This window comes from Seriola aureovittata, chromosome 17, assembly GCF_021018895.1.
Source record: "Seriola aureovittata isolate HTS-2021-v1 ecotype China chromosome 17, ASM2101889v1, whole genome shotgun sequence".
Taxonomy (NCBI): domain Eukaryota; kingdom Metazoa; phylum Chordata; class Actinopteri; order Carangiformes; family Carangidae; genus Seriola; species Seriola aureovittata.
Window position 1 is genome coordinate 16,025,243 of NC_079380.1, and position 26,303 is coordinate 16,051,545.

Sequence of the window (26,303 nt, forward strand, 5' to 3'; positions counted from 1 at the left end):
GCCAGAGAAGGGGGTTGTTATTGTCAAAGACCACTGCCTGGGTGCCCACCGAGCCCTGCTAGGCATGAACGTCATCTCCGCCTGCTGGGAGGCGCTGCTTGAAAACCGGAAGACCCAAATCATGCAGACCACTGCAAGTCGAGAATGGGAGCAGATCATTGCAGACTGCCAGAGGATTGAAGCGGCCCAGTTTTCAGAAATACAAGAGGACACTGCCCGGGTTGCCTGCCGCTATGCCCTCACCATCCCCGCCCAGAGTGAAGCAGTTGTTTGGGCGAAGGTGCCTGCCCGGCCTTACGGACCAAATAACTGGGTGATGGTGGAGTCACACAGCGAGTGCCAGGGAATTGAGGTGGCCCGAGCTCTCGCCACCGTGCACAGGGGCCGTGTGCCTGTGAGGGTTCGCAACACCAAACCCTACCCCGTCAACCTTCACCGTCACCAACGTCTGGCCCTTGTTACGGCTGTAGGACCCCAGCAACTGCAAGAAAATGGGGACGTCTGCTTCAACCAAGTAAGTCCAGGGGTGGTTGAGGTGGGCATTATGCGGGTTGACCAAGGGGATTGTAAAATAAATGAGGAAATGCCTGAACACCTCTGCTGTGAGTCCCTACAGGGGGATGGCTTGGAACAAAACCAGCAACAACAGCTCCAATGTTTTCTGGCTAAGTGGCAACACGTCTTTTCCACCCATGATGAGGACTATGGGTGCACAGACATTGTTCGACATCAGATCCCCACAAGTGATGCAGCCCCCATCCGTGAACGGTACAGACCTGTACCCCCCACCCTCTACCAGGAGGTTCGGACATTGTTGCAGGGCATGTTGGATGGAGGTATCATTCGGGAAAGCAGCAGTCCCTGGGCAGCTCCAATAGTGCTGGTGCGGAAGAAGAATGGAGCTTGGAGGTTTTGCGTCGATTATCGAAAGCTCAACAACGTAACCAAGAAGGACGCCTTTCCCCTCCCACGGATAGAAGACTCCCTTACCACCTTGACGCAGGCTGCCTGGTATTCCACCTTAGACCTGGCCAGTGGTTATTGGCAGGTCCAGATGGAGGAGAGAGACAGGGAGAAAACAGCGTTCACCACCCCTTTTGGGCTCTTCGAGTGGGACAGGATGCCCTTTGGCCTCTGCAATGCTCCAGCCACCTTCCAGAGATTGATGCAGAGGTGCCTAGGGGGGCAACTGGTTGATTCTACCTTGGTGTATCTTGATGATGTGATTGTTTTCTCACCAGATTTTTCCTCCCACCTCAAGCACCTCGAGGAAGTGTTTCAGGCCATGGAGAAATATGGTTTGAAGCTGCGACCAGAAAAGTGTCAGCTGTTTCGGAAGGAGGTAAAGTTTCTGGGACACTGTGTCAGCCACCAGGGTGTCTCCCCAGATCCAGCCAAGGTGGTGGCAGTTCAAGAGTGGCAGCCCCCCCAAACGGTCAGGCAAGTGCGAGCTTTTTTGGGATTTGTGGGTTACTACAGGCGTTTTATCAAGGACTTTTCAAAAATTGCCAGGCCCTTGAATGCACTCCTGGTGGGCAATGGTCGTCCTCGTGGCCGGGGGTCTCCCCCAGTGGCATGGAGCCCTGAATGTGATGCAGCTTTCCAACGGCTTAAACAGGAGCTGCTGCAGGCTCCAATTCTTGCCTATGCCGATTTTTCCCAACCCTTTGTCTTATACACTGATGCAAGCAACTCTGGGTTGGGTGCAGTACTGGCCCAGCGACAACATGGAGAGGAAAGAGTCATAGCCTATGCAAGCCGCAGCCTTCACCCAGCGGAGAGGAACGATTCCAACTATAGTTCCTTTAAACTGGAACTTCTGGCCATGAAGTGGGCCATGAGCGAAAAATTTAAAGACTACCTATGGGGTAATAAGGTAATTGTGGTGACTGATAATAATCCTCTGGTCCACTTGCAGACAGCAAAACTGGGAGCTGTAGAGCAGCGATGGGTGGCACAGCTGGCCAACTACGACTACCAGATACGCTATCGTCCAGGGAGGGAACATACTAATGCGGATGTGCTTTCCCGGCTTCCTGTTGCCAACACAGCCGCTCAAGCTCCGACTCCATCTACTGGGCCTGACGAGCTGCTGGTAGGGGTGGTGGAAGCACCAGGGTCAGACAACGTTGTCCCCGCCAGCTGGGGGTGGGACCCACACCGTTGGAGGGAGTTGCAGAAGAGTGACGACAACCTGGTGACAGTTTCAACTTACCTGGAACGTGGTGCCCTACCCCCAGCAGCAGAGAGGAGGACACAGACACCAACTGTGAAGAACCTACTGAGCCAGTGGGGTAGGCTGAGTCTGCGTGAGGGGGTACTTTGTCGTTCTGTACATGATGCAGTTACTCACGATGTTGTGTTCCAGGTTGTTGTGCCACAATCTCAGATCCAGTTTCTCCTAGGGGCCTACCATACGCAGATGGGCCACCAAGGCCAGGAGAGGACACTATCTCTGGTGAGGAGGAACTTCTATTGGCCAAAGATGGAGGTATCAGTGAACACATATATTCAGAGCTGCACACGATGCATGCTCTTTAAAGCAAGACAGAATGGTAAAGCCCCCTTGGTCCCTGTGCTGCCCAAGGCTCCCCTCCATATCGTTGCCATGGACTTTTTGACCCTGAGTCGACCGACTGACCGCTACCAGAACATTCTGGTAGTTACAGACTTATTCACCAAATATGCTTGGGCCATCCCCACAATTGACCAGACTGCCTCCACTACTGCCAGGGCCTTGTGGGGTGCTGTGTTCCAACCATTTGGATGCCCTGAGATTCTTCATTCGGACCAGGGCCCGAACTTTGAATCGCAGGTGATCCGGGAGCTGTGCCAGCTCTATGGGTGCCGGAAGACTCACACCACGCCATACCATCCACAGGGGAACGGAGGATGTGAGAGGTTCAACCAGACCCTGTTGAGTCTGTTGGGAACCTTGGAGGCTGAGCAACAGAACAGGTGGGTGGAACATCTCCCCCCCTTATTGCAAGCTTATAACAACACCATTCATAGCACCACAGGCTATGCCCCCACTTACCTCATGTTTGGGAGACATGTGCGTCTACCCGTTGATCTGCTTCTAGGCACAGGACAGTCGGATGGAGTCCAGAGCACGTCGGAGTGGGTGAACCAACACCATCAACGACTTCACTCTGCCTATCAACTGGTAACTGAGCATGTAGCCGTGGCTGCTGCTAGGAACAAGCGCCTGTATGATCGAACAGCCCACGATTGTCCGCTGCTACCTGGAGAGCGGGTATTGGTCTGGGAAAATCGGCGAAGGGGAAGAGGCAAGCTGAGCGACCGGTGGGAACCTACCCCCTATGTGGTGGTGAGTCGTCGGGGACCTGACTTACCTGTTTACACGGTACGACCTGAAGGGAAGCCAGGTCCAGACCGCGTACTGCATCGCAACCTGCTACGACCTTGCCCTAACTACCCGGTGGCTGCAGGAGGGAGACAGGCCAACCCAGAAGCCCCATCAGGACTTTTGATGGGGTGGGCAGTAGTCCCTGTGGGCCCTGAACCTGCTGCCGAAGGGAGAGACCCCCCACTACCGCCCCGACGCTCCCAACGAGACACCCAAGGTAGGCCCCCGGAGAGGTATGGCAACTGGGCCTCTTAAACGATAGTTCTAGGGACTAGAACCAATTGGTGGGGGAAGGTGTCACAAGGTGACATGGGAGGATTTACTGGGTGCACCAAGATGGCTGCCTCCAGCTGCAACCAATCAGCCACTTATTGACTCACCCATCAAAGCAGGTGTGTCTAGGCAGAGAGTATGTGGTGATTGGGCCACAAGATGTGTGGGTGTGTATATATATATATATATAACTGCAGGTATCAGACGATGTGGGGACGGAGAGATTGCAGAAGGAGCAAGGAGGCCGCTGAACAGAAGGGAAAAAAAAAAGAAACGGCCGTGGAGGGGACCCAGGCTGGCAGGAATCTGGAGGAAACCAAAGCTAAGTGACTCTCTCTCTCAGCCACATTTTTCTCTACTTGTTCGGATAAACTTCCTGTTGATCAGCTAAACCGGCGGACCAGTGGAGTGCTGTGAGACTCAGCCCTGGAAAGCATGCTATATTAATATTTTTTTTCTCTCTTTATCATTGTGTGGAGTGCGACCTATTCTTTTCCTTTTGTGTGCTGAGGACTCGACAGTCGGATAGGCGGGCCGGAGCCTAGAGCAGCCACTGAGAGTCAGTGGACTGGACTTGTATTTGTCAACAGAGACTTGGAGAGAGAGAGAGAGAGAGAGAGAGAGAGAGACGACCGTCTGTGCTGGAGCCCTTCTAACCAACGATCCCCCCTTCCTGCCTGGATGGTTGAACGCACCTGTGCCCATCTACCCCCCCCCTTCTCCAAACTAGACTTTTTAAAACCCTCTTTTGATATAAATAAAAAGAGACTGTTTTAACCTTTTAATTTTGGCGTGTTGGCATATTTGGGTGGGTGTGGTTTACTCCTCTGAGTAGCGCTTGGGATAGAATTGACACAGGCAGTTTCCGCCTGTTACATGACCATGTCATTGTGGCCTAGCAAGCTGTTTAAAAATGATACAAAAACATGCAGATGGTTTATGTTCAAATGGGAATAACTGTTAGTTAATTGGGAAGGATATTTTGAGTTTCTTGTGCTATACTGAATTATACGGTATAATATGAATGTTATGAATATGAATCTAAAGTGACTCCTTTTGGACATAAGAAAAATAAAAAGAAGAGGCAAAATCTCCCTCCTTTCAGTTACTAGATTGTCTTGCACTCTAGTTCATCAAGCTTTCCAGCTGTTCCAGTGTATATTTGAATATTCTTCATGTATGAATTTTTGCCTGTTCCTGTCTGCTTTGTTTGACACTCTGACTGATATGCTGCACATGACCTCTGGCTTTGCAAGAGAGACTCTGATTTTTTAACTCTTATCAGATCTCCTGTGTTATACCTGCATTTGAATCAAGCCCTGGGTTTAAGATTCTTCCTAAATTGTGTTTGTTTTTTAATTTAATAAACATGCTGAAGAGTTGAAATCTCAGTAACTGTAGCCTTTTGTCAGTTGAAGTGAATAACTGTAAAAGATGTCAGTAGTGTAATCACTGAGGAACAATTAGAGAGTATAATAATAATTAAATTCAGTTCAATGTAATGGTGTTTTATTGGCATTGCCAAAGCATCAAAATACATTTTCCAAAAATACTAAATACAGAATTCAACAAACAACACCAGGATCAATATACATGTTTATAATAATTAAGTATTTACAGGTATATTATTTTGTCCAATATATAGGGAGTTTGACATTTTTTTGTGCTGTCTGAATGTAAAGCGAGAATTATGATGCCCTATATAGCAGACTCATTGTATCCCACAATGCAATCCAAAACATTAAGAGTAGTGTACAACTGATGGTCACTGACCAATATAGACCATCACCACTCAGGCTGAAAGACAGAAAAACGGTACCGGACTAGTGTCTCCAAGTGTTTTTCATTTTACCGATGAGTTCACCATATAATCCTCTACATTGAACTCCCTGGATAGTGAGTAGGGAGTAGTGAATGAGTGAGTGATTTCGGACACAACCTATATCTGTTAGGGAAGCCGATTGGTATATCTGGAACACCTGTGGTGGCCAGTATATTCCAGGATCTTAAAGTCACGGCTGAAAACTAGCTATTCTCTCTCTGCTCCTCCCCCCAGGCACAGCACACCCAAACACTGCTGTCCAGGAAGAGAGAGACAGCTCTAAGAAAATACTGAAAAAATATGAAGGGTCAAAGGGAGAGTGAAAGTGAAAGTGAAAGAAAGGATGAGAATAACTCGGCAACCCATATAGTTAAACGCAGCTAGAAATAGGAGAAGAGGCATTCAAAGCTGAACATCCCCATCATTGCCTTTAACACCACTTTGTTTTCAGAGCTGCAGCTTTGAGGTAAGAATCATTTATGTCAGCTATACTAAAATGTTGTAGTAGTGAATTTTGGCATTGTAAAACTGAAATGTTTATTTTACTGCACTGTTAAAAGCAATGAATAACAGATGAACAATGTAAGAATTTAGTAACACTTGACATGTTAGTAGTCTACTGTAGTTTATGGTTTGCCTCAATTTATTTTGCTTAAAGTTATTGATAGTGCAGTAGAGAGAGACAGGAAATGGGGAGGCAGAGAGAGGGGGAATGACATGCAGCTAACGGCTGTCCGATGCGGAACTTAAACCGGGGCCAACTGCAGCGAGCACTGTAGCCTCTGCACATGGGGCGGATGCTCAACCAACCGAGCTACTCGACGCCCCTAGTTTTGCTTTTCAACATGGATGTAGCTGTAAGATTTTTCTCTTCTGTGCAAAGGGCATCAGGAATAGATTGGGTGTTTTACTACTGTGCATAAATCTCAGTCTCTCCTCCCCCAGTTTAACAGATTCATTTAAGTATTCAAATTGAAGTATTCGTTCACTTTGCCATAAGTACTTGCAGTGTCTTTTTTTGAAAATATTTAATTTACTGAATATTCTACATGAATTGAATTGACTGGTGACAATTGTTTTGGTTTAGTTAATGAAGTTCACATATAGAGAGTGTTTTTTCTTTACATGTTACCTCAATAATGTATTGCAGCCATGGGAAAAAGTTCGTCCAAACCTGAGCCCCCCACATCTCCTCCGAGTAAGATACTTTAGTTTACAGAACATTGTTTAACCTAAATAACAGATAATGACACATTTTCTGATTTTGCTGATGTTTTCTTACCATGTGAACTTTACTTGTCAGCTTTTGATGAACCATGGAGGAAAATACAATGGGGGTGAGTGATGTGTTCAATATGTGGTGGCTGTATTGTTCAATTTTTTTCTTTAGATAAATATTTTTAATACCAAAACTTCCTAAATGTATGTGTTGAGACTGTCTTTTGTTGTTATCTTTCTTATCTGTTGATATCTCAGTGACACTGTGATTTAACATCATGGATGACACATCAACCAATTTATGCATGCTATGCAAAATTGGTTAAAACAAATACATTTTCATCTACAACTTACTCTAAACTTTCTTTACTGAACAGCAACAAAGAGAGATATCTGCTGGAAGTGAAGAATTATCAACCCCATAACAATGAGCTCCAACATCTGAGAATTCTTCTTCATGGACCAGCTGGTGCTGGAAAGTCCAGTTTCATCAACTCAGTCGACAGTGTTTTACAAGGCAGAATGGCTGGTCGAGCTTTGACAGACGCAACCTCTAAGGAGAGCTTCACCAAAACAGTATGGCTATTAGTTTAGCAACTATTTGTGATGAAACTATGTGAGCAACATACAAACTGCCTTACAATCATCATTCAGTAGGTGGCACTGTTTTCTTAAACCCGTTCTGATTTACAGTACATAACTTACAAGATCCAAAAAGAAGAACCAGGGACCGTTTACCCTTTTGTCTTCACTGACATCATGGGCCTTGAGAAGGACTCAAACAGAGGGGTTGGAGTACAGGACATCATACTGGCTATGAAGGGACACATAAAAGATGGTTACAAAGTACAATTATTGAATTCATTGAACTTTGTTGGACATATTTCAGTGATAAAATCTAGCTTTATGTTTTCTATATCCCATTTAATTTACATACATATAAGCAACTATTTACATACACAAGTCATTCTTTAATTTGACTTTTTTTCCAGTTCAATCCTGTTACTCCATTATCTGAGGCCGATCAGAACTACAACAGCTACCCCAGTTTAAGTGACAAATTTCATGTTCTGGTTTGTGTGATTGCCGCTGACACATTTAGTATACTGGATGAAGAAACAATGAAAAAGATGAGGGAGGTCAGACTTGCTGCCAGTGACATGGGTAAGGGTTAGAGTTTGTTATTGTGTTTTTGAGTTTGATTCAAATAATCTGACAACATTGTCTTGACTGACTTGGATTCTGCTCTGTATCGACAGGGATTCCCCAACTGGCTATTCTCACCAAAATTGATGAAGCCTGTCCTGAAGTCAAAAAAAATATAAGGGACGTGTATAAGAGCAAGTACCTGAAGGAACTGGTAAGTTCTATTGGTTATTTTCTAAGCTTGTGATTTGCTTTTAAAATTGGAATATAATTTAGCTTTACATATTAATATTCTAACACAGAAATCTCCTTTGTTCAAATTCAGATGGAGAAATTGAATGTGAAGCTGGGTGTTCCACTGAACTGCATCTTTTCTGTGAAGAACTACCACAAGGAAATTGACATTGATGATGACATTGATGCGCTGATTCTGAGCTCACTGAGACAGATGATTAACTATGGAGAAGACTTTGTCAATAGCCTGTAGATCTACAGTGCTAAAGCAAATTTAGTTTATCACAGAAAGAAAAATGGCATTTCATAATATTCAAGTCGTTTAATTTCATGATTTGAAATGTACTTTCAAACAGTTATGTGCATGATAATGACACAAAATGGGCAATTTGTCCTTTTGTTTTTCATATACAAGCATGTAATGTAAAGTAGCCAGTATTGTATCTACTAGAAGTTATCATAGAACCACGTTACCTTGCTGAATTAGAGCAGCAGTACCACTCTGTGCATTTTGAGCTTTTGCAGTATTATGTTGTTTGCTATTCTTTTTTGATTCAGGTGGTCATTTGTGATGTTGTAGTTTCCCAGTAATCATGAATCATTTTCATTGACCAAATGTGGAAAACTTTGCTTTTTGCAAAAAGCACTTTACTTGCGGGAACGTAAAGTTTCCTTATTGAGATATTTGTCTGTCATTGAGCCTGGAAATATTTCAGTGAGAGTTTGTGTACAATATACTGTGCAAATAATCTTACGCTGTTAGCTTGTTGTGACGTCATCACGTGATCTAGTCAACAACTCAGCTGTTGTGATGGTGCCTTCACAACCATCGGAAATTTTGGTATTCCAAGGCAACCTGGATAGAAAAAAAAAACAGCTCAAAGGCTTTTGATTGTTTATCACCTCCCAGCTGAGGGGATTTGCATGTCATTGTCACACTATGTATAATAATTGATATATTCCTAAATCTACAAATTATATAAATAAACTATGTATCCATGGCATATTCTCTGTTTGATTGTGTTGGTGTAGCTCTCAGAAACTAAAGTGGGCTGGACACAGCCACCAAACAAATTGTTCCAGGGACCACACTCACTAGCTTTTAAAATTTTATGAATGAATAATGAATAACACCGACGACTGTGAAACTCTCCGTATAGATGTTTTAGTGTGTGTGAACAAGATGTTATGGTGTTCATCGACCTTATTATCTTATTTTTGATTGACTACTAAACCGTGTGGTTTTGGTCAAACAGTGAAACTGGGAAGTCGAAGCTTTGAAAGAGCATTTGAAGGTAGCATGGGACAAGTAAGGAAAAAAGAGGAAGAAATCCACGTAGCCTATCTTGCATCGTAATAGTGCAGCCGTGTAATGTCTTCAATGTGTACGTACATATAAAGAAACGCTGCTCTCAATTACCCGGATAACGGTGTACATAGTGGCGGGGTAACGCGGGATAACCCACATTGGTCCTGTTTGCTGAAAGGGAGAGGACTAAAAATGGAGCTGGAAGACGGAGTTGTGTACCAGGACGACCCGGGGACATCAGCGATGATGTCTGAGCGGGTGTCGGGCCTGGCCAACTCCATCTACCGCGAGTTCGAAAGGCTCATCGGTAAATACGACGAGGATGTGGTGAAGGAGCTGATGCCGCTCGTCGTAGCCGTGCTGGAGAACCTGGACTCGGTGTTCGCAGAGAACCAGGAGCACGAAGTGGAGCTGGAGCTGCTGAAGGAGGACAACGAGCAGCTCATCACCCAGTACGAGCGGGAGAAAGCGCTGAGGAAACATGCAGAGGAGGTGAGTTCAATTGAGCTGGTTAATAAACCACACTTTGACGGCCAGTATATTTTAGTTTTAGAGAGGGAGGTGAAGGCTGCTTCAGGTGCTTTCTCCTCCCAGCATCTCTGAGCGATGTATTAACCTATACACGTGGCCGGGCAGCATCCATGGTGTTCATTGGAGATGTAAACAAGGCAGTGTCATGGCTAACGTCAGGCTGAAAGGGCCATCTCTTTGTATTAGCTGTGTGTTTCTTGCAGGACGGCCAGTGACATAACACACTGACTGCATCTCTGCTCCAAGGATGAGAGGTCTTCACCAATGCCTCAACAAAACGCATCAGATATAGCTACACCTATAATCTATCAGCTGGCCTATTGCGTCAGATAGTGAAGTCACGTCTGAGCCTCTGTGAGACCCTGACTGAAGAAACAGCAGGTGAAGTGACTCAGCATTTTGAACCATCACTGTAACATAAGTGTAAAACAAAACTGGGCAGAGAAGATGGAGACAGGCAGGCAGAAAGAGGGATGGCAGATTTGCTTGTTAAATAGCTGCTCAAGGCATAAATGTCACAAAAACATCCCACCACAGCTTTACCCAAACCATATATTATGATGATCATATCATGTATATAGTCCACCACCGTGCACTGCCTGTTATGAGTAAAACTCATTCATTCAAATGTCTGCTTAAGTAAAAGTATAAGAGAATATATATAAGTATAAGAAAATGCGCTCAAAGTATGTAAGTATGCAAGTAAGTTGTTAGTACTGATGCACCAGTGTGTAAGCAGAATTTTACTGTTGAATCTGGTTGAGGTCAAGCTAGTTTTAGCTACTGCATATACTGTTGGTTTGTCTGGTCTTTGGTCAGGCTTCCTTCTCAGTGTTACAAGTTAAATCTGAAGGGTCATGATATAATTAATGAGAGGAAGGAAAATAAAATAAATCACACGGATCTACTTTTTTTTAATCTTGACGTCTTTGGGCCTACAACAGTTATTTAAATGGAACCATCTGAGAAGTTTAGAGGGGAGATGGCGCTTTGGTGGAACTGATAACTTGAACCACTGATTTAATCTTAATGTGTGTTGTATTTTCTAAGCTTATTGTATGTTTCATCTGAATTCTTAATCTGAAAACTAGAAACTACAGTTGTCAAATAAATGGAATAGAGTAAAGAGTGCCAGACATTGCCAAAAAAAAACACCCAGATGTGTGTTTGTGTGTGTCTGTGTGTCTGTGTGTATGTGTGTATGTGTGTATGTGTGTTTTATGGATCTTATATTTTTGGCTGGGACAATGTGTAAGATGTGTGTGGTTTTTATGTGTGAATCTTCTGCCTCCTGGCCGGGAGCCTCTGTATTAAGGGCGATGTGATGTGACTCAGGCCGTCTGTCCCAGCTTGCCTTTTTGACTCAGGGCATTGGGACGCCCGATATGATGTGGACATGTAGACCCTTCCATGCACACAGTGACACTGAAGCAGAGTGACAACCAGACACACAAACTCTCATGCACACAAACACACTGACACGGTTCATCCCGCACTGTTAGAGTAGAGAAATGCACATGGTATGGTTAAACTGGATTGTCTTGACTGAGGAGGAGTGAGCAGTGGTACGCTGAGCCTGTTGGAGAGGCTCAGTATTACTTCCAGGTCATGTGCTGCTTTGTCAGAAACTAGCAGAAAGAGAGCGTTCCCCAGCTTGCCTTTTTTTTTTTTTTTTTTTTTTTTTTTTTTTTTTGTATTTTAGTGTCAAAATTCTGGCATCTCAGACTGACCCACCCCCCACCCCACATTGTATCATATGACACAAAGGGTGTCATGTTTCTGGTTGGGAGGCTGGTTCCAGATGAGATGATCAGTTGGAGCCTTCACATGTATTGACTTTTTTCTTTTAAAGACCCCCCTTTTTAGACCTTTTACTCCCTGGGTTGCCCATTCATATCTTTTCAGATGATACATTTTACAGCAGGTCACTCTGTGGCTGGGTACAGGTGTAAAACCCATATTTTTGCTGCCCTGTTTCCTCTAATCTCTAATGTAATTTGAAGACGTAGGCATAAAATTAAACAGCACAAATTACTTATGATATTGATGACTGCGGAAATCATTGATTTTGGTTAAAACCTGAGGCATCTAGCCAGCTGTTCAGTCCATTAAAAGTAATCTGTGTTTTTTTTCTCCAGTTTCTCTGCAAAAATGTCCATCAAAACTTCCAAGAGACCAACACTGTAAAACCCAATACCCAAAACAATACTCAATGTTCTATCATAAAAGACCAAGAAAACCAGAAAATATTCACTTTTAAGAAGCTGAAAGTTGTAAATCTGTGATATTTAATTAGATTTTACACAAACTTTGATCATTTCTACACAAAAGTTGCTGATCATATGAATTTGGTAAACCTGAATGAAAACTCTGCAGTGGCCCCTTCATATCTGCAATAAACAAAATTCTATAGTTGCAAAAAAAAAATTAATGTGATCTTGTGATCATTTGTCATTGGGTCTGGACATTTAGTGCCAGGCAGTCTGTAATGTGTTTATATGTTAAAATACAGTGGGATTCATGTGTTCAGAGGAAGCAGGGCAGCCACAATGGGGCCTTGGCTTGCTCAGCTGGACAGGATGTGGACGCTGACACACACACACACACACACACACACACACACACACACACACACACACACATATATACACATATACTCTCCCTCTTAGAGGTCTGGCTAGAAGAAAACTAGGAAGAACTGGAATTTCCATATGAATCAATAAGATTAAGCACTGTCTTGCACTGATTCAGACATATTTATATATCCATTGTCATGGTTGTGGAAAGTTATGTTGTCACAGTGGTTCATGTGGCCTATGCTATTATATTAAACATTGCCAAAAAAAGTTTTGTCCATCCAACAGCTGTTGTTAGACTAAATATTTTAGCTCCGTGTAATATAAAATTCATTATACCAATGCTGCCTGTTTCTTGAATATAAATATAGTAAAAAAATGTTCGGCGATGCATTAATGGTTTCATTAATTTAGTGACATCAGTAGCACACTCATGTTTAGATGCATCTTGGTGATAGATTTGCTGCTGTAGATCAAGGTTCAGTTAACAATATGACAAGAAAAAAACTCTGTCACTTTAAACAGCATCACATGATTGACGGCAAATGATAGGTTATACATTGATTGCCAAAAAGTCTGACCAAGCTCTTTGTGTGTGTGTGTATGTGTGTCTGTGTGTCTGAGCAGAAGTTCATTGAGTTTGAGGACACTCATGAACAGGAGAAGAAGGACCTGCAGAACCATGTGGACCGAATGGAGTCTCACTCCCGGCAACTGGAGCTCAAGATCAAGAACTACGCAGACCAGAGTAAGCACACACACAGACACACACTGTCATTGACATAATGCGTTCCCAAGCCCCTTACCCTAACTCAACCATCGCATCTAAATGCCTAAGCTAAACCCAATTCTAACCCTAACAGCCATTTAAACTTGTGGGTCCTGCAAAGCTGTAGGGACCCAAAAGTATAGCGGGCTCCCGGTTTTTAGACCCCATGAATCTGGTAAAGCAATTAAAAAAACAAAAAAAAACACATACACACATGCACCCATGTAAGCAAAATTTGATAATTTATTACATCTTGTCATTCCTCTTACAGTCACTGTGTTATGGACTCATTTCTCCCTCTGCTTTTGCCATTTTTTTATTCTCGTCATGCCACCTTCCTCACTACTTTGATGTCTCTGTCATGGCTCGTTATGTGCGCGCGCACACACACACACACACACACACACACACATATAACCATACACACCCACATACTCTCTTTTTCACTATTCGCGGGGGTAACAGTAATGGGATTATAGGATTTCTGTTATTCCCGTACTCCTAATGCGGCAGTGCATTACCGCCCATCGTATTGGTGGATTAAGGAATGGAGGCAAAGCAATTGGCTCAGATGCTCTGTTGTGCTGGATATAGTGGATTCACACAGTGACTGGTCCAGTATAAAAATGGCAAAGCAAGACAGCAATATCATTAATTCACACAAAACTGTGATGGGGAAGAAAACATGAAATTCTTACATATTTTAATTTTTGGCCCAGGTTTTAACAAAGCAAACAGAAGAAGCTCAGTGTTTGGTTTATTCTGGAAAATCAAATGTAAATTATTTCGTGATTTTGTTCCATTGTCAGTCATAATTAACTGTTTCCCCTCTTTGGGAAAATTTGGTGGTCTGATCATCCCTCTGCCGCTCCCACTGAATGGTAAATCATTTATTCATTACTGTACGTGGCAGCACCTGAGCTGGCTGCGTCCCGAGGCCTCTAGGACAGAGTCCACAGCTACTGCAAAGTTAACAAGGCTGCAGCTAGTGGCAGCTAATAGGTGCTGACGGCACAGCTTAGATTTTTGAAGCCATTCTCATGGCTTTAATTTAACTTGCGTGGCACTGAATACAACAATAATCTTGTCAGTTTTACTTTATAGTTGTCTAGTTTTATTTGTCACTGTCTTGAACTCTCATTAGGGACACTTGAAACTCTCATCTGCACCATCACGCTGAGATCCAGGCTGAATTTGATGAGTGATTATGAGATACGCTGCTATTTTTAAGTATTGTATTAATGTAAGGCCTCAGCCCATTGAACTTGCATTGGTCAAGCGAAAGGCATCCGACAATCTCATGAAGATTTCTCCATAGACACACATCTCACTCTCTAGGCTTCTCAGCAGAAATATGTTATAATATTGAATGGACCTCGGTGGACGATTACACTCCCACAGAGATCAGGTGAAATTACAGTGTTTTCATTTCTGTTGTGTTGTTTCTAACATCCTGTTAGAACGAATAATACAGAAAGAAAGTAATTTTATTGACCCGTGCTAACCAGATTTCCTGAGCAGTAAATTGTAAATTCAATCAGTGTTACAGCCTTAATGTTCAGCCTCACACTCCACACTCAGTGATTTGTCATTCTCGCACATCACTAATACGAACACACAGGAGGGATTACTTCAGACTACAACTATCTCCCCTGTGTGTAGCCTGTTAGGCCTTGACTTCATTACATGTTTCTGTGAATTTGATGACTCACGATAGCAGAATGAAATCCCTCGGCAGTGTCAAAATACACACATAAGCAAGACATGCTCACACAACATGTAGAAGCTTTAGCTGCCGTAATTGATAGTATCCATGCTTTATACATCTGTCTGCCACAGCAGCTCTCGGTGTTGCTTAGGCTAAAGCTGACACACTAATAGCGGATTAGGTGTTTTTGTCACTTCTTAAATTGGCCTACATTGAAACCCATTTGAGTCAGATTATCCCCTTTGCCTGCCTGGTAGAGCAAAATTATGCACACACTTTTACATATATGACTGTGCTACAGTTTGCACCTGAACAGTCAAAAATGGAAAAAAAAAAAAAAATTGTAATGGTGCTGTTCTTTTCTTGTCAGGTGCAATGCAGGATCTTAATGGGTTAATGATATATGATCTATAATCTATAGCCTTTCTATGGAAGTATTGTGTTGCTGGTCACTGTATTATGGTCCAGATTCTAGTTGCAATATTTAGTATTTTTAATTTCCATTTTGTCTTGCACCTCGTAAAGTGGCTGCCTTCAACTGAGCACTGTTGTCGTCTGTTTCAGTCGGCAGGTTAGAAGAACGAGAGCTGGAGCTCAAGAAGGAATACAACTCCCTCCATCTGAGACACACAGAGGTAAGTGGGCGAGGAAGGACGGAAGGAAGGAAGGAAGAAAGGAAGGAAATGTTATGCAGTTGTAATCGTTAATGACATACATGACTGGTTTCCTCTGGGTATTTTGCTTTGACTTTTGCAGATGATCCATAATTATATGGAGCATGTAGAGAGGATCAAAATGCAGCAGATTAGTGAGACTTCAGAGTCGAGCACGGGCAGCCGAGTCAGGTAAGATCACACAGGATAAATTTGTGTTAAGAAACTAATGTGAAGAACAATATCTTTCATGGCAAAATAACACTCTTGCACCAAACTTGTGAACACGTTTATGTGAACTTGACTGATCTATCTTTTACCTATAAATGAAACACCTAGCGGTTAACAAGGGCTCAACTGAGATGATAGATTGAGATTGAGCCAATGAGAAAACATGACCAGCAATCTTTGTTCTTATCCCTCTTACCAATGCAGGAGAGAGCGGCCTCTTTCTTTGGGGATTTTCCCTTCATCTGGTGGGGCGTCTCTGCTAATCCCAGACCCCCAGGCCAAAGCAGAGACACCGGGCACAGAGGGCTGGAGGTTCACCGATCCAGCACAGCCACGGTCCAACACTAGCCTCAAGGTGTGTGTGTGTGTGTGTGTGTGTGTGTGTGTTGTGTGTGTGTGTGTGTGTTTGTGTGTGGACGCCACCTCCTCCATATGATCACAGCTGGTGCAAAATAAGGACTTATTCCAGTGTGATATTTCCTTTTTGCAGAGAATAAACTCAGGTCAGGGTCAGACTACATGATATCAGCTTTATGACTCTTATGGGGAGTTTGGAAATCAGCATCAGTTAGTGCAGCATAGTGAAAGACAAACAACGCTATGTTTGTGACTCAAAGACCCCCATTATATTTGGTCCAGAGTCTCAGTTGTGCGTCTTATTTTGCGATGTGTCGGATGCTGATTGTTCGATCTGAATTCTGATGATCGTAAAATGATGAAAAAAATTTTTTTAGTCTGATCCGATTATTACTCGGTTCAATAAACTGTTAAGAGCAAGTCGTCAAAACACTTGTTTCAAATGGTGATTTAAAAATAGGTGTCGATAGTTAACAAACATAAAAATATGATCACCGTTAATCACATTTCCTACTGCTAGAGGAGTTTTGCACTTTTGGCTTCGGGTCCATTTAAAAATAGAGGGCCTTTGATAGGGCTGGGGCGTGCTTAAGCGTATTTTAGTAGGCATCTGACAAGGCGATCTCTGTTTTCCGACATCCTCCTTAACCTCCTCTTTAGCCACTGATGAATATGCAAACTTCCCCTAGTGCAGCAGTCAGAGGAGGTCATTAGATATATCTCATGAATATGAGTGCAACAACAACAATCTCCTTTTTGATGCAGGCACAAATTATGATATTTAGCTTTGTCATGTGATGTGTATTTGCAGTGATTTCAGATCATGTTAAACTCAGTCCTCTCGCACATTATAATGGTTATGCTCTGTCAGCTGCAGTTAAGCTGTTCTCTATGCAGAACAATAATTTGCACTCTCCAAAACGGTTTTGCAGTGTGGACTATGTTTGTATCTGTGGCAGTTAGGACCTGGAGGGTGACAGTGTTATTTCATCCCACTGCTGCGTTTTTTTGTTTAAACTGGGACATCAGCTCTGCGGCGCGGTGCATGATGGGAGTGATGCCGCTGTATGGCTCGCAGCCAGTCGCTGAGGGAGAAAAAGGCTAGCTGGAATGTGATTGGTTCTTATGTAATCGGTGCTACAGGACGGTTATTGTTGGGCCATGGCCTTTTGAACGCGAGTGGCTTTGATATGCAGAAAGGCTCTGAGAGTTGAAGAGAAACGTCATATTTATTTATGGGAGCGGTAGGTGTTACCTTGGCGAGTGAAAAGGAACGACAGGTTAATGACATGCACAAGTTACAATCTGTTTAGTACCAGATTCCCTCTTGGTGTTTCTGTCCCTCTGCCATAGCTCAGCAGGAAAACACTATCTCAACAAAAAGAGGGAATTTTAAACTAAAAACACAGGAATGGATTTTCACACAGAAAGAGGACTGTGGATTTTTATTACCCATCATTTTCACTGAAGTAATAGTTTTACTTATTTATGAAGTGAAAACATCCAATATTTGTTTCCACATGCAAAAACCTGCTTGGATTTCTCCATTTCATATCAGTATGCAAATTGCAAAGTATTTTGGCTGTAGGTTAGATGAAAGAAGCAATTCGGTTTGGGCGGGAAGTGAACTACTGATTACTATCAGGAAAATAGTGATACATTTCCATCACAATTTCTTCCAGCACAAGATGACGTCAATTAATGTCTTGTTTCGTCTGGCCAACAGTCCAAAATCCAAACATGGTCACTTTACTATCACATAAGGCAAAAAGCAGCAAATATTCACAACTGAGAAGCTGGAACTGGGGAGTTTTTTTTCTTAATGGTAGTAGCAGATTATTTTCTTTCGATTGACAAATCAATCAATTAACTAACTGTTTCAGCTCTACAGTTGGTAGCGTTAGTCAGATTCAGATTCAGATTTATTATTTTCTAGATATAGTAAGATGAGTAACAAAAAAGATTAATTAATGTGATTTTAAAAAAAGGATCTATTGCTTGTAGTGTGGACCAGACAGTTGACACTCACGCGCAGCTGTATATTTTGCCACACACAGTAGTACTTTTCCATTCACTTCACAGACATGCACATTTGGAGGTGTATGCATTTCTCCTAATCTGCTTCTGCACATATGAGCTTCATTCTTACTCTTCCCCCCCAAGCAGTTGGACTTTGCTGACCCCCCAAAGGAAAGGGAGGGTAAGAGTGCGCAGGACTCTACTTGGGGGAATTCACTGGCAGACGACTGCAAGGTAGTTGGATGAGTGGCGGCTAGCGGAAGTGCCAGCAGCAGCAGCACGCCCGCATTGGCTGTGGACAGCACAGTGTTTGTGTGTGTGTGTGCGTGCGGGCTTCAGTAGTCTCCTCCACTCTGCTGTTTCATCTTTTCTCTTTCAAAAGCGTCGCCTCTCGCTTTGTGCATTTATAGACCCTCACTTCACAGACCACCTGTGCTACATTGAGCTAAATGCAACCATATCCTGTCTGTAGGCTACACTGGGGTCTTTCAAAATAAGTGCACGCACCAATCAGCTGTGTCACAGATGGGATCGGTTAATTATTAATCTGTCATATTCAATAACAGTGTGGTTGCATCTGGCCTCTGATTTGCTTTTCATTTCAGTAAAAAATGCATGAGTTTTATAGTTCACATGGTTTTTTTGTATTTTTGCTTCATTCATGTTCTTTACTGATCACTCATCGTACAACAACATAACATTATACATTTAAACAGTATGCTGTCTCTTATTGCTGTAGTTGTGTAACATTAGTTTTAGTCCAGTAGATTTATCATTTTAGTCTAAACCGTTTTTTGTTTTTGAGCCCTGTGTCAGTTGTGTTGTGTATTAGAGGTAGAATGGCAGCTCTCATTGTGCCCTCATAATATATGTTCAGTTGATTGTGTGTGAACCCTCCCACCCCCCTGCAGCCTGTGTAGCTCTCTGTGGACTTTGTGTCTGTGTTTATGTTGCTCATGTATCCCTCTGTGCATCTGAAAGACATACAGCTTCTTTAGTGTTTCAAGGTTCTTTCTTTTTTGTGTAATAACACTATTTCTATCACGTGTCCTGATGTTTTCTTGAGTTCCAATTTTAGTATTTAGTATTTCAGATTTGTGTGTTTAAGGAATATTTTTCCTTCTTTCTTTCTGTCTTTCTTTCTTTTTTTTTTGACAGAGAGCTAAAAATAAAGTTTTAGTTTTAGAAGAAATCATCACGTACTGTGCTCTTGCTCTCCACAATCTAAGAGCTGAGGAAAATTAGACTCTTGTGTCTTCTGTTGTACTGCATGTAGTGAATCCCCAACGTTTGTGATTAGCACCTTGTCTGTCCCTACAGCTTTCCACGTTGACCTGTGTTGTTATGTTGTTGTTTTGTTTGTGGTCAGAATATGTCCAATATGTTTTTATTCCTTCATTTTGAAACGATTCATTTCGTCTTGGCCCTTGACTCTAAGCAGCTCTCTGTAATCGTTGCCATAAACTAGTCCCTGTGTTTACAGGATGAGTTGTCAGACTTCAACGGCTCCAAGTCGGCCACACCGATGTCCACCACTGCCTCCGACATGGAGAGGGAAGACGGGAACAGTAAGAGCACTGAGGTGCAGGCTGCACCAGGGACCAGATCCATATCAGTGGGTAGGATCAAACATCATGAAACTGTTATCTACGGACTCACAATCATTAGTCATCCGTTAGTTTTGGTGGCTTTCATGCATTTCTCTTTTTTGTCATTTACCATATATGACACACGTTTTGACGGACTGTGTTTATGCTTCACAGGTGTCACAGAAGAATCTTTTTGTTTTACTTTAGTCTAAAAATACCACAAATACAGACAGTCTTTGCAGATTTTCAGTCACGCATTCATCGTTCTCTTGGGTAATTTGGCGTGTTTTATGTCTTCTGAAGGTTTGCCAGAGAATGAGGACAGCTCAGATGTGCAGGACATTATTGAGTCCACTCCTGAGCTGGACATGGATCTGGGTGGATACAAGATCTGCAGGTAGTACAAAAAAACTTGCTGTTGGGCCAGTTTTAAACAGGGTAGCGAAACATCACCTCCTGTTGTTTATTGCTCTTTCAGTACCCCAACCAAAGGTATTGAGAACATGGCATTTGACCGCAATATGGACTCTCTGTTTGAGGAGCTGTCGTCTGCAGGCACTGGCCTCATAGGGGATGTGGATGAAGGGGCAGACCTGCTGGGTGAGTAAGAGCTCTATCTTCATTGGACCAATGTAGCACTGAAATGGAATAATGTGGCAGAAATCCTGTCAGATCCTCTGGATTAATTTCATCTGGGTTGTTGTAATGTTCTGTAATGAAACTGAAATGTCTAGAAATACTTTGATTTTAGGGTAAATGATCTTAAGAAAATAAATAGATATGAAATGAGATGCAATACTTTTTACAATCTGACTTTGATTTAGTACTGATGGTTCCCTGCTGATTACATTTAAGGGTTACATTTAAAAATGGATGCCAGTTTTTATGAAGCCTGTTTTTTTATTTTTTTATTTTGTAAGTGGCTGTGGTATAGTAATAATACAGGTAAACATACAATTTGAAGTGTCCTGATTCAGAAAACAATAGACTCTGTGGAGCAAACTTGAGTCCACTTCAGGTTGCATTGTTCTTTTACTAAAAAGATTTTGTGATATCAGAGAAGTTTTGGCTGAAGCTTATGCTGCTACGTTTGGCTAATAGCTGTCGTCCTACTGATAGCACTAGTTTCAAACTCACTGTTACTCCAACCCCTGCTGTTTGCTCTGAAGCTACACCACCTGCTGTTATATTACGCCGTGTTAGCCATCTACCCATGCTAACATCACCTCTCTCTCTCCCCGTGTCTCATCCTCTGGCTTTTATCCATAATCCCAGTGGAGTACTCTGGTGTGTATGACCTCAAGCCTTTCCTTAGCTTAACATTCTTCTGTAATGTCCCTTTGACCCATACTCATTAGTCACTTTCTGCCATATCCGCCATTTGTTACAGCTCACAGCTTCTTCTTCATTATGTTTGATAACAGTTTCAGTAGGTTCACTAATGCACAGTTAACTGCATTTCAGCTGCCTACTTTTGACTTTTGACTACTTTTGACAAAGTTTGGTGCATGGATGAAGGAGTTTAATGCTTCCTTTGTTGGCCTAACTGTTCTTTTTACAGCTTGAAATATTTTTTTTGCCCTCGTATTTTTTCCTCTTTTCCTTCTCTCTACTGCTGTGATTGTTGTATGTAACTAGCCTTAGATATTCGGCAGCATCTCTTCCTGTTTGCTTGTGGAGTCAACAGCTACATGCTCAGCTCTGGCTCCTCCATCATTTTGGTCATTCCACTGGCTCAAACTATTTTCGGCATTTCTCTCTCTTTCTCTCTCTTCCTTACTCTTTCCGCCTGACTTGGATTGCATGGTTTTCTCAGACCTTAGTTTGATTGGTAAGACCTCACCCACTCTATCCATCCTTCTCCTGTCAGTGATGTGACGTGTGCTGTGGGTTTGTGTGTTTGTGGTAGTTTTGTGTGCTGTGAAACTTACAGTAACAAATATCTCACTAGGAGATATTTCACATCTTATGTAGTATATTGTTGGATTCTCTTAGTATGGATACAGTGGTTCATTTTAATATGTAGTGCCTCTGTAGTCACTGCTCCAGATTTTTTTTCATGTGATAAAAGTCTAACATCATTAAAACTTCTGTTCAGGTATGGGCCGGGAAGTTGAAAATCTCATTCAGGAGAATTCACAACTGCTTGAGACAAAGTAAGTGCAAAGCTTAATGTTTTCTTTAATGACTTTTACATTTGATATTCCTTAACTGGACTATCAATGTACATTGGCCCCAGAGGAAATATAAATAGAAAAAATACTGAATAATTATTGCTCCCTGTCCCTCCAGGAATGCCCTGAACGTAGTGAATAAAGACTTGATATTGAAGGTGGATGAGTTGACCTGTGAGAAGGAGATGTTGCAGGGAGAGATGGAGGCCGTGCTGCAGGCCAAGACCAAGCTGGAGGACAAGACCAGAGAGCTGGAGGATGAGCTCAAGAAGTAAGACACAGTAGCAACTTGGCAATTCATTACTACAGTGCTTGTGAACTGCAAAAATAACGACAGAACTTGTACTATGTATCTCGCGTATATAAAATAAATGGTCTTTTTCAGAGTGCGACTGGAGGTGGAGGACATGAAACAGAAAACTAAAGATGAAGAAGATGTGAGTCTTCCGCAACTGAACTATTCCCAGCTTTTCTATGCATATATAACATGTTTGTTCTGTCTCCGTCAAGATGTAGCTCATTCCTAAAATACGAAATGTATTTCTGTGTGGTCACATGTGGGTTTAATTGTGTGCTGCCACAGAGTGATGTGCCTACGGCCCAGAGGAAGCGTTTCACCAGAGTGGAAATGGCCAGGGTGCTGATGGAGAGAAACCAGTACAAAGAGAGACTGATGGAGCTTCAGGAAGCTGTGCGGTGGACGGAGATGATCAGGTACAGAACACGGGGCTGCAAAGTTACACATGTACATAATCCCTGTTTTTGTGCCTGTACTTGTGTGTGTCCTAAAACGACAGTTAACATGACCTTCATCATCTTCTTTAGGGCCTCAAGGGAAAATCCAACACTGACAGAAAAAAAGAAATCCAGCATCTGGCAGTTGTGAGTCCTCTCTGTTTTTGAAAAACACTACAATATTTATCCACCTTTTGTCAGGGCTTTAGTTTTGACAGTCTCCCAAGTTAACTCTTGTGACATTTTCTCCCAAGTTATTCAAATATTTTTTTTTTCCTTATCTCTTCCGCGATGTTCTGTTGAATTGGCAGCATTAGGTAAAGATGGTTTAATAAACCTTCTCCCTGCCAAACCTCGCTCTTGCCCTCCATTGACACAAAACTGCTCCTCCATCACAAATGAATCCAACTTTGATGTGTCTCTATCCATAATCTTTGCTCTCCGTGCAGTGCATCAGTCGTTGTTATCACAAACTGCTCAGACATGACTCTCCCTGTGCCCCCCGGGCTTTCCTGTCTCCTGCCTGCTGTGTGCCTTTTTGATGTTTTTCCACTCTGTCTGCTCAAAGGCGCTAAAGAGGGACAGAGTTCCCCCAGCAGCCTAAATACATGTTCAGGTTCTGTCTTAAGTTCTATGCAAATCAATTTTTTTTTTAATTGTAAGAAATATCAAACAGATTTAAGTGGTTGTCTTAAAAATTAGGCAGCAAGCTAGAACCTCATATGTTGTTTGATTTCACTTTAACCACAGATGGTCCTGGGTGGGAAATAACAACGTATTAGTCACTGCATCAGTTTTCAGTCTGATATTTTTTTATTGAAATATGTTAACATATTGTGCCCATTTCTCCCCCATATTTTCTGCTTATCAGTTTCTAATGTATAGTTAATAAGGAAACTATAAATTGTACAGGACAGCATGACTGAACATCATTCTGAAACAATGAATTAGACAGATGTTGGAAGATATTTCTTTCTTTTTTTTTTTGAACTGTGATTTTTTTTTTTTTTTTTTATCTGTTTATTCAAACTGGCAACACTTTTATCTACACATGCTAAGTTATGTATAATTTATACATGGATATATGCTGCTTTTCACAGAGACTTTGCCCTGGGTATTGTATTTATTTTTTTTAAACTCTGGTGCCAATGACATCGACAGTAAGTCTCACTACCCCTGTGCAACACTCCCTTATGAAAGTGTGAAACTATCTAGTTAGATACCATTGATACTTGGTGGTAAAGACACAAATAGAAGTTAATAGGAAGTGCTCAGCTATACCACAACTCCCAGCATGCTTTATGTCACTGTACAGTAAATGTTGGTGGTTGTTCCTCAGTTGTCTGGTTGGTTGGTGACCCCTACTACCTTGCTTTTTCCCCGCACTCCTGTCGGCTCTTGTTTCCCTCTTGGCTTTCTGTAACTTCACCACCTGCAGCTTCAGCAGACTGTTTAGCTCCTCCTCCAGTTCCCCGGCTATAAAGAAGGTGGACTCCCAGTCCAACGTGAAATACAACACCCCGGGCGGCATGGTAAAGAGGAGTAGCACCTTCTCCCAGTTCCCCACGGAGAAGTCCAAGACCTTCGACTTCCTCAATGAAGAGTGAGTAATGGAGTCATGTGACTGTGAGTTTGGGGCATTTTATCAAGGTGAACATGTTTAGAAAAATTCTGAAAAGGGCACAGAAGGTGAAACTTATGACTTACTCCTATAATATTTGTTGGAATATTTTCACTTAATGCCCTGTGATGATGGACATGTTTATAATGTCCCATACGTTAGCTGATGACATTTTCTCTGTCTTCGCTCTACTTGTAGAAAGGACCAGTGCAGTTCGCCCTCGCGTAAAGAGCAGAAAAGGGCCCAGTACAGACAGGTGAAGGCCCACATGCAGAAGGAGGACGGACGAGTCACTGCACACGGCTGGAGCCTGCCCAGCAAATACAAGGTGGGAAGTGAAGGTTTGAATAGGAATTAAGTAGAAGAAAATATTAGATCAGTGATATTGATCAAGACTGTCGATAGTAATTTGGTTCAGTTAACTCTGCTGCTCTCTCATTAAGAAGACATTTATTAAAATTCTCACCAGATCGAGCTCGACATTGTGGGAATGACTGAAGAATATTTTGCTTTTATTTCATTTACTTATGAATGTAGCTGATATTTCTTTCAGCCGTGCTTAAATGGACACCATGTTTAGGCTACCTCTGCTCCATCTGTGTTGTGGAACAGTGGGAAAATGTAATTTACTTCCTGCTGCATTACTGCATCTCTTCACAACAGACGAACACACCAAAATCAAGCATTATCGCAGTAGTTTCACTCCATATTTTGCTGATTCAAATGATTGTCGACCATTCAAAGAAACTTCACTACATTCCCAAATTGTTTTCTTAAGTTTCTGGCTTTAAGCAGTGTTGATTATGTCGCCTATTTGTTAAAACTTCTGTGAAAATCTTTTCTAAAAGCCTTTACATTTGCTGCATTTACCCTCACAGGTGGCAAATGGTGGACAGGTGGAGAACAAAATGAACTTACCTGTACCAGTATACTTGAGACCTCTGGATCAGAAAGATGCTTCTATGAAGGTACTTCATTTAAAGAAAATACTTAATTCCACAAAACACTCTTGAATTTTGAAGAAAATGAGATATTCATTATGTATTCCCTCTGTGTCTCCCAGCTGTGGTGTGCTGCAGGGGTCAACCTGTGTGGGGGGAGGATATCAGAGCTTACTAAGCAGACGAAAGGTTCTCAGAGTAGCCTGGACCAGCTGGAGCAAGAGAGTAAGGTGAGAGGAAGCTTAAGGAAGAGGCTGCTCTTATTCTGGGTGTTTTTGTATTATTATGATGTTTGAACTGGAGCTACACTGTGTGTCTGATGAGTTCTTCAAACTTTAAGTTCTGAGTTGAGGCTGTTGGCTGATTTTTGTATTGTCCACAAGGATCAGGACAAAGTGGAGCAGGAGAAGGAGAAAGAGCTGATACTTCAGGATGAGGTGTCCAGTAGGGTGTGGGTGTGCACCAGCACCCACTCCTCTACCAAGGTTATGGTGCTGGATGCCAGTCAGCCCTCCGACCTACTTGACAGCTTCTACGCCTGCAACACCCACGTCGTCTGCATTGCCAGTGTGCCAGGTAGGTTGATCTTCATTCATCATCTGTAACTTCTTCATTCCTTTCTGATTCAGTCTGCTCTGAATTTTGACTGTAAGATCATTCTGTGTTTGTTTTTTGTTTTTTTCTTCAGGGGTGTTGGAGACTGATTATCCGGCAGGTGAGGAGGTACCCCAAGACCCGGAGGCTAGCCAAGGTGACGGGGTGTCACTGGCCGGCAGCGTAGCCAGTGTGGGCTCTACAGGCAGCGATGGTGCCATGGCCGCTGAGGGGACCACTGCCATCCCCCAGACGGCCAGCGCGGGTGTCACAGACCAGCCTGCTGAGCATACCGTCATCTCTGGCTCAGGTAGTTATCTGCCGCCCTGTTATCCATGTTTGCCAGTGATAAGGTCAATGAAGCCACATTCACTCCTCCCCACCCAAGAATACATGACCATCTACCTTTTTCATTGTTTGTTTGAATCCCCAC

General features: G+C 42.7%; 2 protein-coding genes across 15 annotated transcripts in view; both read left to right on the forward strand.

Moving 5' to 3' along the window:
• The first annotated feature begins 5,747 nt into the window (after positions 1-5,747).
• Positions 5,748-9,067, forward strand: LOC130185198 (interferon-induced protein 44-like). 2 transcript variants are annotated; one of them, XM_056401527.1, is made up of 8 exons: positions 5,751-5,931; positions 6,616-6,663; positions 6,769-6,802; positions 7,061-7,259; positions 7,377-7,529; positions 7,676-7,847; positions 7,943-8,043; positions 8,155-9,067. In XM_056401527.1, exons 2-8 carry the CDS (start codon positions 6,618-6,620, stop codon positions 8,314-8,316), a joined length of 867 nt encoding a protein of 288 aa, XP_056257502.1. In that variant the 5' UTR covers positions 5,751-5,931; positions 6,616-6,617; the 3' UTR covers positions 8,317-9,067. The 2 variants fall into 2 exon arrangements, with proteins under 2 accessions (XP_056257503.1, XP_056257502.1); XM_056401528.1 differs by lacking the exon at positions 6,616-6,663 and having other exon boundaries at positions 5,748-5,931.
• Positions 9,068-9,372: 305 nt separating this feature from the next.
• Positions 9,373-26,303, forward strand: part of spag9a (sperm associated antigen 9a) — a 42,343-nt gene continuing 25,412 nt past the window's right edge. For 3 of the 13 annotated variants that reach the window (XM_056401242.1, XM_056401238.1, XM_056401239.1), the window contains exons 1-22: positions 9,373-9,864; positions 13,107-13,227; positions 15,521-15,591; positions 15,713-15,801; positions 16,045-16,195; positions 18,361-18,450; positions 19,700-19,835; positions 20,109-20,202; positions 20,284-20,405; positions 21,081-21,092; positions 21,622-21,636; positions 21,904-21,961; positions 22,098-22,250; positions 22,365-22,416; positions 22,563-22,693; positions 22,805-22,861; positions 24,153-24,317; positions 24,534-24,663; positions 25,214-25,303; positions 25,399-25,506; positions 25,660-25,852; positions 25,965-26,180. In XM_056401242.1, the coding sequence (XP_056257217.1) occupies positions 9,565-9,864; positions 13,107-13,227; positions 15,521-15,591; positions 15,713-15,801; positions 16,045-16,195; positions 18,361-18,450; positions 19,700-19,835; positions 20,109-20,202; positions 20,284-20,405; positions 21,081-21,092; positions 21,622-21,636; positions 21,904-21,961; positions 22,098-22,250; positions 22,365-22,416; positions 22,563-22,693; positions 22,805-22,861; positions 24,153-24,317; positions 24,534-24,663; positions 25,214-25,303; positions 25,399-25,506; positions 25,660-25,852; positions 25,965-26,180 (2,554 nt within the window). In that variant the 5' untranslated portion in view covers positions 9,373-9,564. The remainder of the gene's footprint in view (positions 9,865-13,106; positions 13,228-15,520; positions 15,592-15,712; positions 15,802-16,044; positions 16,196-18,360; positions 18,451-19,699; positions 19,836-20,108; positions 20,203-20,283; positions 20,406-21,080; positions 21,093-21,621; positions 21,637-21,903; positions 21,962-22,097; positions 22,251-22,364; positions 22,417-22,562; positions 22,694-22,804; positions 22,862-24,152; positions 24,318-24,533; positions 24,664-25,213; positions 25,304-25,398; positions 25,507-25,659; positions 25,853-25,964; positions 26,181-26,303) is intronic. The other 10 variants (XM_056401240.1, XM_056401247.1, XM_056401244.1 and 7 more) reach the window with 7 other exon arrangements.